The sequence below is a fragment of the Pyrgilauda ruficollis genome, unplaced genomic scaffold, assembly GCF_017590135.1.
Source record: "Pyrgilauda ruficollis isolate IOZ18807 unplaced genomic scaffold, ASM1759013v1 scaffold73, whole genome shotgun sequence".
Classification (NCBI taxonomy): Eukaryota; Metazoa; Chordata; class Aves; order Passeriformes; family Passeridae; genus Pyrgilauda; species Pyrgilauda ruficollis.
In genome coordinates, this window is record NW_024529155.1 from 26,273 (window position 1) to 38,735 (window position 12,463).

At 42.0% G+C, this 12,463-nt stretch overlaps 1 protein-coding gene across 1 annotated transcript in view; it reads left to right on the top strand.

Annotated features, from left to right (window-relative positions):
• Positions 1 to 12,463, top strand: part of TMTC1 (transmembrane O-mannosyltransferase targeting cadherins 1) — a 137,577-nt gene that overhangs the window by 16,960 nt on the left and 108,154 nt on the right. Inside the window, exon 5 of the mRNA XM_041485925.1 lies at positions 83 to 289. Coding sequence (XP_041341859.1) covers positions 83 to 289 — 207 coding nt within the window. The remainder of the gene's footprint in view (positions 1 to 82; positions 290 to 12,463) is intronic.

The following is a 12,463-nucleotide window of genomic DNA, read 5'->3' on the forward strand; positions in this document are numbered from 1 at the left end:
AGTTCAACCTTTTGTTAAGTAAAGGTGCAAAGAACACAAGTCCTTACATCCTTTTCTTTCCCTTTCTCCTCCCTATTCTCAGGAGGAATGGGGACATTCACCAGAGGCCTGCCTGGCTGTCTGTGTCCTCTCGGTGTGGCTCGCCGCAGGTGCCGCTGTCCGGCCGGGAGAACGGGAAGCAGCGCTTTGCCCAGCGCGGCGCCTGGAGCTCCTGCCACCCGCCAGCGCCCCAGGAGCAGCCCAGCGGGGGCCTGGCCGTGCCCAGCAGGGCCATCTGGGCCATTCGCAGGTACTGCTGCCCACTCCTGCTCTGTTCACTTTGTTTTAGCCGTTTTTATCCTGAAATTGCTGTAGTTCTTGTGTTACTGGAGAGGGAAGACAGGAGGAGGTGGAAGGAGGGTTAGGGGAGAAAGGAAGAGAATATCTATCGGAAATCAGGGCAACCCCAACTATGGGGAGAGAATGATGCATCTGACTCCATGGTTATCAGAAGGCTAATTAATTACTTCATTATACTTTATTACTATTCTATATTACACTATATTACATTACATCTAAAACTGAATCTGCCCAAGCACCAACTTCACTCCACTGCTGCTGACCGATAGTCTGCACACGTGCTGGCCCTGATAGGCCAAAGAAACAAAACACCATCACTTTGGGTAAACAATCTCCATATTGCATTCTACTTTGGCACAACACAGGAGCAGCAAATGAGATAAGAATTGTTTTGATAATTATTTTCTCTGCTTCCCTTATTGCTTCTCTCAGGTTCAGAGAATATGAATCCCACAAATATATGAGGACGTGTTAGTGTTTTTGTGCTCTTTGATCCTTGTCTTTGTCTCTGTTTTCCCTGATGGATAGTATCACGGAATTGTTCAGGTTGGAAAAGACATCTAAGATTATCAAGTCCAACTATTACCTCAGCTCTGCCAAGCCTGCTACTAAACCATGTCCCTAATGCCACACCTGCACATCTTTTAAATACCTTCAGTGATGGTGACTCCGCTGCTTCCCTGGGCAGTCTGTTGTTGACTATTGTATTTGCAGGGCCCCCAGAGGAAGGAAGGAATGATGAATCTGACTCCATGTTCTCAGAAGGTTAATTAATTGTTTTATGATACTATATTATACTAAAGAATACTATACTATACTAAAGAATACGGAGAGGATACTTACAGAAGGCTAAAAAGATAATAATGAAACTGGTGACTCTCTCCAGAGTCCCCACGCAGCTTGGCACTGGTTGGCCAATGAGTGAAAACAACTCACACCAGTATCCAATTAAACAATCACCTGTTGGAAAACAATCTCCAACCACATTCCACATGAGCAAAACACAGGAGAAGCAAATGAGATAATTATTGTTTTCCTTTTTCTCTGAGGCTTCTCAGCTTCCCAAGAGAAAAATCCTGGGTGAAGGGATTTTTCAGAAAATATGAATGTGACAGTTGACAACCCTTTCAGTAAAAAAAATGTTCTTAATATCCAATTTAAAACTTCCCTGGCACATCTCAAGGCCATTTACTCTTGTCCTGTTGCTTGCTACTTGGGAGAGACTGATGTCCACAACAGGGAGCAGGAGGTTATCAATATAAAAAACAACTTCTGTCTTGTTCTGTCATCTTGTTCCTTGTTTTTTTTTCTCCTGTTTCTTCCTACTGCTCCTTTCTCCCCTCCTTTGCTTTGTACGTTTTTCCAGACACCCTCCCTCTGCCCCTGCTTTTGGGGACATCCTTTTCTTACACAAAGGGAAAGCCTCTCATCTCCCAGCCTCTTCAGGAGAGGCTGCAGAAGCTGTGCTGGAGAGCCCGTGCACGTGGGATGGCTTCAGAGTGAGCTCCTCCACGCTGCCAGTTGGCATTTGCTTTTTTGGCAGCTGCCTCTTCAAGTGCTGTGAAGGATTTCTGCACATGGCAAATCAAGCCCTGCATGTACATAGCTGCTTTCTGTTTGAAAAGGGGCTCTCATGGTGGTGTAAGCTGCTCAGCTGCTCTCTTCTCAAGTGACTGACTGTGTACAACACACTTGCAATGACTTGCTGTGTGAGAGTTAGCTGTGGGATGCCCAAAGTGGAGCTGGCTTGGTCCCAGTGGCTGAGAGGGAAGCTTGCCTGTGAGAGCTGTACTGTTGACATATTATATGATACGAAGCGAGAAGAACTCAAAAAGACAATTTCTCTATTAAAATATAATCTGTATTTATTTAAAAAAAACCAAAAACAACAAACTTGCTATGGAAGAAAAAAGAAAGAAAAGATGAAGTTGCTGTTGAATCTGTAAGATTCATTATGCAATTTTTCCTTGTAATTCACATTTTTCTGACTTGTGTAGGTCTTCTTGCATAGCAAAAGAGGGGGTGGGGGTGGGGAAGCTTTAAATATTTCAGAAGCTCCAAAATTGGTGGACAGACTTGGCACAGTGAAGTAGCTTCAGGTATCTTATTTAGTCTACCAGATTACTAGTTGTAAGGTTTTCATTAGAATAAAATAGTAGGGCACTAATCTGTACTTTTAAGTACTTGTAATGTGATCAAGTAGGTTTCTATTTAATAAGAATTTATTATACCTCTTCTTACTAGAGCTAACTGAAAAATGCAGGAAGATGTAATGGAGGAATTAAGGGAATTGGTCTAATTAGCAGTAACTGGAGCTAGTTATGTAAATTCTTGGTGCAGAGATATTTTTGTTCTTTATTGTCACTTGCTCTTATCTTCAGCTATCCAATGAATATGTGGGTTGCAGTCCTAGTTGCCTTTAGGAGTAAGGAATGAGTTAGTCTGGAGGAAGTTGTAGGTTTTATCACCACAATTTATTGCAATTTTGGGGAATGCTGGCATATGCTACTGAGATGAGGTAACTACAGTCTCTTGTGGGTTTGATTCCTCTCCCTGAGTTTTAAAACCTGAAAGAGGCTTGTGAGTGTATGTGCCTTTCCATATAATATAAATGGGGAAGGACAGACAGGAACTTTCATGTCAGGCTTGTGCTTGTGTTTGGGGTAAGGCCTCAGTGCTTTCACTCTGGTGTGGTGTGTGTCCTGTTGAAAATCACTATCAGTGGCAATTGTCACTCATTCTCTTTTTCATAATTTGTTGAAGCCACTGAAAACTGGCATCTATTTTTTAACCTTTTTTTTATTTTCTTAATTGGTTTTGGTTATGCCACATTCTATGTGCCTCACACTCTGTGTTGCTAAATGTGGTCCAGCCCATGAACACCTCTAAGCCACCTAATCACTCTGAAGGTTTTGAGCTGTATCAGTAGCTGGGGACTGCAGTCTAAGCTTCTTGAAAAACAAGACTCCACAATAGCTTGCATACTTTTGAAACTGAAATCTCTGTTCTCTTTGGTATCCTAGAAGCTCATTTTTATTGCGTCTGCTGGTGGTGAGACTCTTCCCTTGGAGTGGACCATAGACTGGAATTAATGCTGCTATTTTCCATGTGTATGAATGGTCAAATGGTGTTTTTTGTAGGTTCTTTTTATTTACATATTTTATTTAATTTTTTTGCCAGGTTACAGAAAAAGCAGGTGTACCTGGAGCTGTGCCCAGCAGCATCACTTTAGATCTGTGTTTGTGTGTTTAAAAGAGTGTGAGAGCTCTCTACTCATTAGCATTGTGGGAACCAGGCCCAAAACCCCATTGATCCAAAATCCAATGAAATCCTAAAGGCTGTAGCAGGGATAAATGGGATCTGATGACTAAACTGGTGGTGCTGTTGTTTCCTCTGACAGTAGCAAGGGAAGGAAGATGGAAATGCTCTGCAGAATGTGGTGCATTCCAGGGATGTCTGCACCGGCCCTAAGTTTGATAGACTGTGAGGAAAAACATGTTGAGGTCATAACATATCTTCCCTGAGTCCCTGTGCAGTGTGCCTGGTCAGGGGTTGAGCTGAAACAGATGCTGTCCTTCAGCATGAAGGAAGAGCAGAGGGAGAAATGAAGGGAAGGCACTGGCACACACAATGTGGGATTGTGTAGCAATTGCTTGGCTTTTCCTCACTGCCTGCTTCTATTTCCAATCCTTGTGTAGCAATGATTTTTAATTTTTTTTTTACTAATATGATAGTATAGCGCATTTCTGCTTGAACATGAAATTCCTGTTCAAAAAGCAGAAGTGTCAGCTGAATTTCTGCTCCTTCCCCATGCCACACAGTGCAGTGCTATGTCCTAGATTTGTAACTGATAAAGACAGAACAGTGTGACCACTTTCCCAGATGTGGGCTTTCACGTGTGCTAACTTCACCTTTTCTTGAATTTGTTAGAGGGTGTTTGATAGGAAAGTGTGGCTATGAAACTGCCTGGGTTATAAAAGTGTGAGGAAAACACTTTCTGTTAGATGGGGTACAACTTTCTTAAATTTTGGTAAGTTTTTCCTAGTTGCACTTACACACCCTGGAGGTCAGTGGTGGTCACTTTCATATGCAAAGCACAGCAGCAAAAAGCAATGTGTGTCTCTGAGAAAAGCAGCAGGGAGGTAACTATTATTTATGTTGTGTGTTTGCCCCTGACTAAAATAAGGCAGGAAACCTGGGTACTTATCTCTGGCCTGAAAGTTCCTTGCCGTGCAACAGCAAAATAGCAAGGAAGTGTTAAAGGGCTTTGCAAACACCAGTGCAAAAGCTGGTGGAGAAATTCCAGGGCAGTTTGGGATTGTCTGTGGTGAAAAGGTCTGGGTATGGGAATAAATCACATGGACTCTGTTTCCTTCATGGTGGAAAAAAGCTCCCTGTTCATTCACATAACTCTTTTTATACAGTTTTACAGACCTTGCGTGGGTCTCCAATTGCTTAGTAGTTTTCTTGCCAATTACTTATTGGTTAGTAACAAGTTGTCACCCTGTATTGATTGGTCACTCAAGCCCTCCGCGTGTACGTGCAGGAAAAGTTGTTTGTGAGAGATAGTTTTATTTTTCTATCTAATGGTGTAAAAACAGTTTATACAGGTGCAAGATGTTTTTCACCCAGGAACAGATTGTTATGCTAACGAACTGCTCACACCAGGATTGCTTTCACATGGGAACTTGCAAAATGCTAGCCTGACAATGCCAGCCATTGATGTTAGAAGAACAGGCTTGCTTTTATGAAGCCTTTTGTCACCCTGTATTGATTGGTCACTCAAGCCCTCCGTGTGTACGTGCAGGAAAAGTTGTTTGTGAGAGATAGTTTTATTTTTCTATCTAATGGTGTAAAAACAGTTTATACAGGTGCAAGATGTTTTTCACCCAGGAACAGATTGTTATGCTAACGAACTGCTCACACCAGGATTGCTTTCACATGGGAACTTGCAAAATGCTAGCCTGACAATGCCAGCCATTGATGTTAGAAGAACAGGCTTGCTTTTATGAAGCCTTTCTTTATGATTTTTCTACCTTACTGCAACATCTGGGAGCCTAGCAGTCAAAATGCTTTTCTTCTTGAGGAAAACAAAATGAGTAATCTGGAACATTAAGCAATAGAGCCAGCCCAGGCTTTTTCCTTCCTCTCTTACTGGTGATGTCCTTAGGGTTGCAAGACATTACAACAAAAGGATCAGGCTCCCAGTCTGTGATGCTCTGAGCAAAGGTTGGTATGAATTGCCTCTGTGTGAAAGCAGAGAAAAGGAAGTGCTGCATTGTCACTGGCTATAGGCTGATTTCTTCCCCCCCCCCCCCTTTAATTTATATTTAAAATTGAATTGAGAATAGGACAAGTTTGTCCAAAAGGCAAGTAGGGCCCTGATTCCCAAGGCCTGGGGAGGCACAGTGCGTGCTGAAAGATGGCAGATTAGGTAAGTGTCATTGCTATCCTGGGATCCGTGGGATGCTGCTTCTGTGGTGCAAGTTTTTTTAATTCTAGCAGGTTTGCTAAGGCTCTGTCATTCTTGCTGTTTAGTAAGCTTAGGTTATGAATGAAGTTTGGCTGCCTCTGGGGAGATGGATTGCAGAGGTGGATTTGGCCTGTGGTTTATTCTTCTCTGAATTCAGTTCTTCAGATGGTTTTTCCATTGTGAGTTTGAGCAATAGCTCTCTCTACTGCTGTGTCTGTAAAGTCTGCATAGGAAATGTTGAGTGACTCTTTCTGAAGGCCAGGAATTCCCCTGCAGTCAGTGACAATATTGTCATGCACAGATGGTACCTGAGGCCACCAGAAGGCTCTGCTAGAGCCTAGAAACACATGAGATGTGGGTGCTGCTGTGCTTACAAGGATTCAGCCAAGGATTTACGTACTCTGGCCTGCAACTATCTTCCAGAGAATCCTTGTGTAATCTTGGGGAAATAATTCCATCTCTCTGCTCCCATGGCATGTGCTGGAAGATGAGGCACAGTAATGCCTGCTGCTTTTCTACTTCAATTTGTGTGATGTGCTGGTTGTCTTCTGTCCCCCTCCCAAAAGAGAAACAAAGCCAAGGATTCTCTCTTAGGCATGCTTGTGCCATTATGTGTCTTAATTTTTGAAATCTTCAAGTACTTGTTTCAGTACAAGTAACTGAACTTTGCTTGCAGACTGAAGTTCAGTTAAGAGCAGCACTGATGATATGGTGATGACTAAGGTTGCATGAATGCAAAAAAAATACTTGTTTTGACCTCATTGTGCTGCAAAAATATGGAATAGCCAGATAAGAAAGATCTGCTTTAATTTTGGCCTCCTTGTGTGTTTTTATTGTGGCAGTCTTTAATTACACTATCACATAGCTTTTTCTTTTTTGCACAATCCCTGCTCGAGTCATTGCCCAGAATGGATGGTGATTAGTTAATAAGTAAGTATTTGATATTTTGTTTCTTCCTGGTCCAGAGCATTGCCCCATGTCCTACTTACTTTGTGTTGTTCAAGTCCTGCTCTGAGACAGATTTACAACTTCTCAGTAATTCGTCTGTGTACACACTACCAAGTGCTGGTATTTCCTTACAGTTTGTTACTTAGGTCTGTAGTCTTCCAAAGTACTTTTGGCATAATTTCTGGATGTGTAACTTCCTTACTATTCAGAACAAGTAAAGTGAATAGCCAGAAATTTTATAGTGGGGAACCACATGGATGTTAAGAGTCGGATTCACCTTTGTATTTACTTCATGGACATCTGCTGTTTGAGCAAGCAGACTGCCTGGTGGCAGCAAGAGACTGTCCTCTGTAAGAGTCTGTCTTGAGAGGTGAGGGACCTCTTCCTTCAGATATTTGCAGACTGAGGAGGCACAATGATATGATCCCTAAAAGACTCAGAGAGGAACGAATCCAGCCCAGCATGTGCAGCTTCTTCTGGCAGTCCTTTCCTTCCTCTCTCCCCAGTTAGTTGCCCTGCCTCACCTGCTTCATCCTGTCCTCATCTCTTCTCTTGTTTGCTTTTCCTCAGCAATTTAATTGCTTCCAGTCTTTGCTCCTCAGGCTTTGCCTTTTGGATCTTGCTGTTTTCCTCAAGAGCTACTGTATTAGTCTCATTCCCAAGGTCCCTCTTGTACTCCTGTCCCCTCAGTCCTTGTCAAGCCAATTCAGGGGCCCTGATCTGTCTCCTTGTACTGCCTGTTGCATTCTCCCTGTGCTCCCCACTCCTCCCATCTCTCCAGTTCAATCTTTTGCCATGGGAGCTCTGCCCAGCATGGGGGCAAGGTCCCTCTGGATTCTTATAGCACTCACTGTCTTTGTTTATCTCCTCCTCCCCTCTGCATGGGTTTCTGCTCTATGGGCTGCAAACCCCAGTTTCTTTTTGACCTCTTCTCTCCAGTTTTGAGGGTTCAGCCCTCCTCTGCCCTATAGCTAACTTGGGAGTTTTCTCTGTGCTCGCTGCCTGGGTTTGAGGAGGAGGGAGCCTGGAGAGCCAGGCATAAGCCAGGAGCCTGGTCTGCTCTGGTGCTTGGGGTGGCATGGAGCCACAGTTGATCTCACTCTTGGCTTCCCTGTGGCTGGAAAAGTAGGCACTTGTGCATGCAGTTGTTTGACTAGAAGAGGGTTGGTTTTAAATTTGACACCCTCTGTTGGATCTGTTTCAGCCACTGTTCTGGATAGCACTTTTCTTGCAGTGCAGAAAAACACCTCTCTCCCTCTTTTTAAGTACTTCCTAGAAGGAAGAGGAAAGTAAATAATTTCTCCTGGACTATTTATATTGACAGTACCAAGAGGCCCTATTTATTTCAGTAAGCAGCAAATAAACTGAAGTAGTTTGCCTTCATGTACATTGAATGTCAGAAAAAAGGGACAAGACTGAGTCTGATGATACTTTTCTTAGCTGATGATGACTTAACATGTTCTAGCTTGGTTTTTTTTGGGTTTTTTTTTTTTCCCTAGAGAAGATTATTTAGTCTTTTAAAGATTCTTTAGACTTTGATTTAGTTAATGAAAATCCATTTTGTGGAAACTGCACCTGGGACAAAGAATGGTGCTGTGCAAAATGGAATCAGGAGGAAAAGTTAATGACTGGTTTTGGGTTTCTTTTTTCCCCATCTTCTGAAAGATGCTGATGGCTTATTCATTCATGTGCAGAGGGAGAAGATTTTTCTCTCTCATTAATGGGAACTGCGTTTGAGCCCTGCAGTTGCAGTCACTTCATTGTACATCAGCCTCTTCTGTTCCCAGTGTTGCTAATTGGAAATCCCCAATTTGTAGGTGCAGCCTGTGTGTCCCAGAGCTGACTCACAGGAGTCTCTGTTCATTCCCTTTGCTTCACAGGACTGCCTTTCTATTCACAGTTCCTGGCAGGCTCATTAAAGCAGTGTTTGAAGCAGCAGCATGCCCGTGTCCATTGGCTTTCTCTGAAAGCCCTGTAAACCACTGTCAAAGAATTAACAGCAGCTGAGAAACAGGAACAAACCCTAATGGCTTGCAAGGTCATTTTCCTTGCAGTAAATCTGGGTTAGTTTGGCACAGAATAGTATTTCAGTCACCCAGGAAATAAAAAAAAAAAATCCAACCACAACGCCTGAAGATGGATGATACCGAGATTATTGCAGGTATTTCCCTGGATAGCAAACCTAATTGAACAATTTCTCTCTTACACTTTGACTTCCAGGCACATTTTTTCTGAGGTCTTTTTGGAAACTTCTAGGCAGTTCCCAGGAGTAAAGGACTCAGCTGTAACTACCTACCTCATTAATGACTGATGCTTTCCAAGCTGGTCCATGTTTCCTCTGTGAACCTGGTAATCACAGCATGTATTAAGGGAGGGACAGCAGACTCTCAGGACTAAGTTACTTGGCTTTAAGTTTTCACAGGCTGATACAAGCAATCATTTGCTCATAACCACAAGGACACCAATCTCATCAAGTGCAACTTCAGGTGGATGGTTTTGGTTGTGTGATAAGGGTTACTTTGAATTTTTTAATATGAAGTAGCTGTTGAGATTTAATATTTGGTTAAAAAGTCTAAAAAAACCAATCTGCTAGCATGTGTAATGCTTCTCCCATCCTCCCTGTATGCTTTCCAAGATGAACAGATTCTTCCCTGACTAGAAGCATAATCTTCAACGTAATCTAAAGTAGGGTATTAAATCCTCTTTCACATTTCTAATGCAGTTATCCCAATATTCTTTTCCAACGAGTGCATTAGAAACCTTAATCTTCTACTTGGCTTGGAAATGCCGGAACACACTTTTTTCTCTTGATCTTTGAAATGCAGATTTTCTGTTTCTATTCTTTTAAGCAATTTCCAGAATGTGAATATCCAGGAAACTGTAGTGCAGAAGGGACTCTTGTAAAATGCATTCCACATTCCCAAACATCTGTGTTAAAATTCAGATATTGGCCAAAGTAAGCTGAGAAAGGCGAGGTTTGTGCTTGGGCTGTTGGAATGCAGCTGTCCAGTGTTTGCTTTCCAGGTCTGACGGGTCCTGCAGCATCTGGTGACACCCTGCTTTGCCTTTTGAGTTCTCATTGCCTGTCACAGCTGATCATGGAGTGATTTAAATGATAATCTTCCACTGGAATATACTGTGGTAGTTGTTTTGATTTCTTCTTTTTCACCTCCTTTCTAAAAGGTTCTGTTATCTTAAGAAATTATCATTCTTTTGCCATATGGGTAATGCAGTTGTTCCCTCTGTTTAAAGCTTTGGTTGGCAGCACGTTTGCTGCTGTTCCTCTGCTCAGACAGGGGGCTGAGTCTGCTCAAATCTCTCCTTTTGTGACCTGTGAAATCCCTTTGTTTTGCAAATCAGCTCTGGCATAAGGAGATATTAAACATAAAATTATTACTTTGAAACTAACTATGGTTGCACTTTGGTTGTGCTGGTATAAAAAGTATGGAATAAAGTACTGTTCCATTTAATCTGTGAAAGATACCAACAAACCCTCTGGGTGTTCTTCCAAAGAGGAAAATTAGCAGGAAAAGCTTGACTAGAAACTTTTCCACTGATTGTTCACAATAAAATTCAGGGAAAGAGTAATTATCAGTTAGAGGTGGAAGAGAGATGCAACATTACCTTTATATCTTCCATAAAACACAGCTTTATCCCCTCATATACCACTGTTATAGATACAGTTCCTACAAGACCATGCTAGGAATTTCTGCAGAGACCAAGCTGGTATAAAATGATGGCCTTGGGTTCTCTTGGAATATTTTGGTATTAGCTGATTTAATTGCATTTACCATAATTTCTGCCAAGTCTCATGACAGCAGCTTCTATCACTGCAGCTGTGAGTTATCTGTAAAAGTTGGAAGCAGAGATTTATTTTTGTTTTCTGGTAGTAAACTCAATTAATTTGTTGTTGTCCTCCCTCTTGTCCCCTCTTCTCTGCACTCTTAATTATGTCAAACATTCATTTCAGCAGATGAATTGCTTACAATACAAATGTTTTTGGTAAAAGCATCAAGAATTTTCATTTTAGAAAGCTGTCACCTGGTCTGTGGTCTAAATGGCTGATAATGCTGATCTTCCTAATCAGTCTGTTATGATCAGCATTCCCTTGCTGATCTTCGCTGGCGTACTGTGGATTCACTGTCATGACCCTGCCTGTGGTCCTGAATGGTATCTCCATCATGGAATTGCTTACTACGGATAATGAAATTCCTTCATTCATTGCCCATGCAAGCTTTTGGGGATGATGCTTTCCACCCAGAAGGCATTTGTTCATGCATTTGGTCTAGCACTATGAATTAATATAAATAGAGGAATTTTTGCATGATACTTCTTCAAGGGAAAAAAAAAACAACCCAACAAAGAATTCCTTTTACTTTAAGTTAGGATTTGTCTGTTTAACTCCTGTTAGTATATTTAACATAATGGAAGAACACTATGGGAACACCATATCAAACCAGGGATCCAGCTAGCTCTGTTCTGACTGTGGTCATTACTGAATGCTTACAGACAAGAGAAGAATGGGAGTGGGGCCAGGACAGGGTTATTTTTCCTTACTGTGGCTGCTGAGCATGTGCCAGGCATTGATTTAGAGTCCATGGATCTGGATGCTGTATCTGGAGCACTGTGTTTAAGACTCTCCATGGACCTGTCCTCTGTGGAGTTGCCTAATTTCCTTTTCAGAACTCTTCTCTCCTCTGGCTTTGAGGGCCTCTTGTCGCTGTGAGTTCTATGATTTTAATTACACACCATATAAAGGAATCTTTTGGTTTGCTTGAAACCTGATAATTTCATTGGGAGCCCTTTGACTTTGTGTGATAAGAAGTAGAAAGTAATTTTGCTGGTTCCCTTCCTCAGGCCCTTCATAATTTTATAGTACTTCTGTGTGTACTCCCTTCCCAGGGTGGAGAGCCCTGTTCTCTTGACTCTCTCCTCATGCAGACACCATTCCATGTGTCTGATGAGCCTTATTACCCTTTCCTGTACCTCTTTGATCTCTATTAGATCCTTTGGGAAATGGGCAGAGGAAGAGGAGGTCTCAGAATAACATGCTGTACTCCAGATGCTGGGACTTGGATTTTTATTCATTGTATTATTACTTCTGTTTTTCATAAGCTGTGGTGGGTTTTTTTTTTTTTTTTGTGCTGATTTATGGCATCACTTTTTTATTTATTGTTTAATTCTTTTGTTTTGACTGGAGTCTGTTTAGGTAATATGTACACTAAAAATCGGAATGGAAAAATCAGAGTATATTTTGTTACTGTGTTTTCTGTTGTGCATACTGGGTTTGGCTGCATCTGTCTGGCCTGTTCCCCATTACAAGAGAAAAGCTGGAGTGAGATGCTGAACTAAGCTGAGATGAGCCAGGCTGATTTTGGGGCCAGAGATTACACCATCGAAGTTTGTAGCTGCTGTATCTGGGTCTTAGTTACCTACATGTGGGTTTACAATATATCCTTCTCTTCTTAACTGCTCTTTGGGGATCAGTAATATCTCAAAGAAACCTTGGGCAAGGCTTGTAGGCTGAGTAGAAGGGCAGAATCCCCTTGTGTCTATGCTCTATCACTTAGGGAGAAGCACTACCTCTCTAGATCAAAGGGCGGAAAGTTTGAGCATTTGCCCAAATTCACAAACATAAAATCTGACTTAAAGCAGAGACTTAATCCAGGATTTCCCAAATCTTAAGCAGATCTACCTCAACAA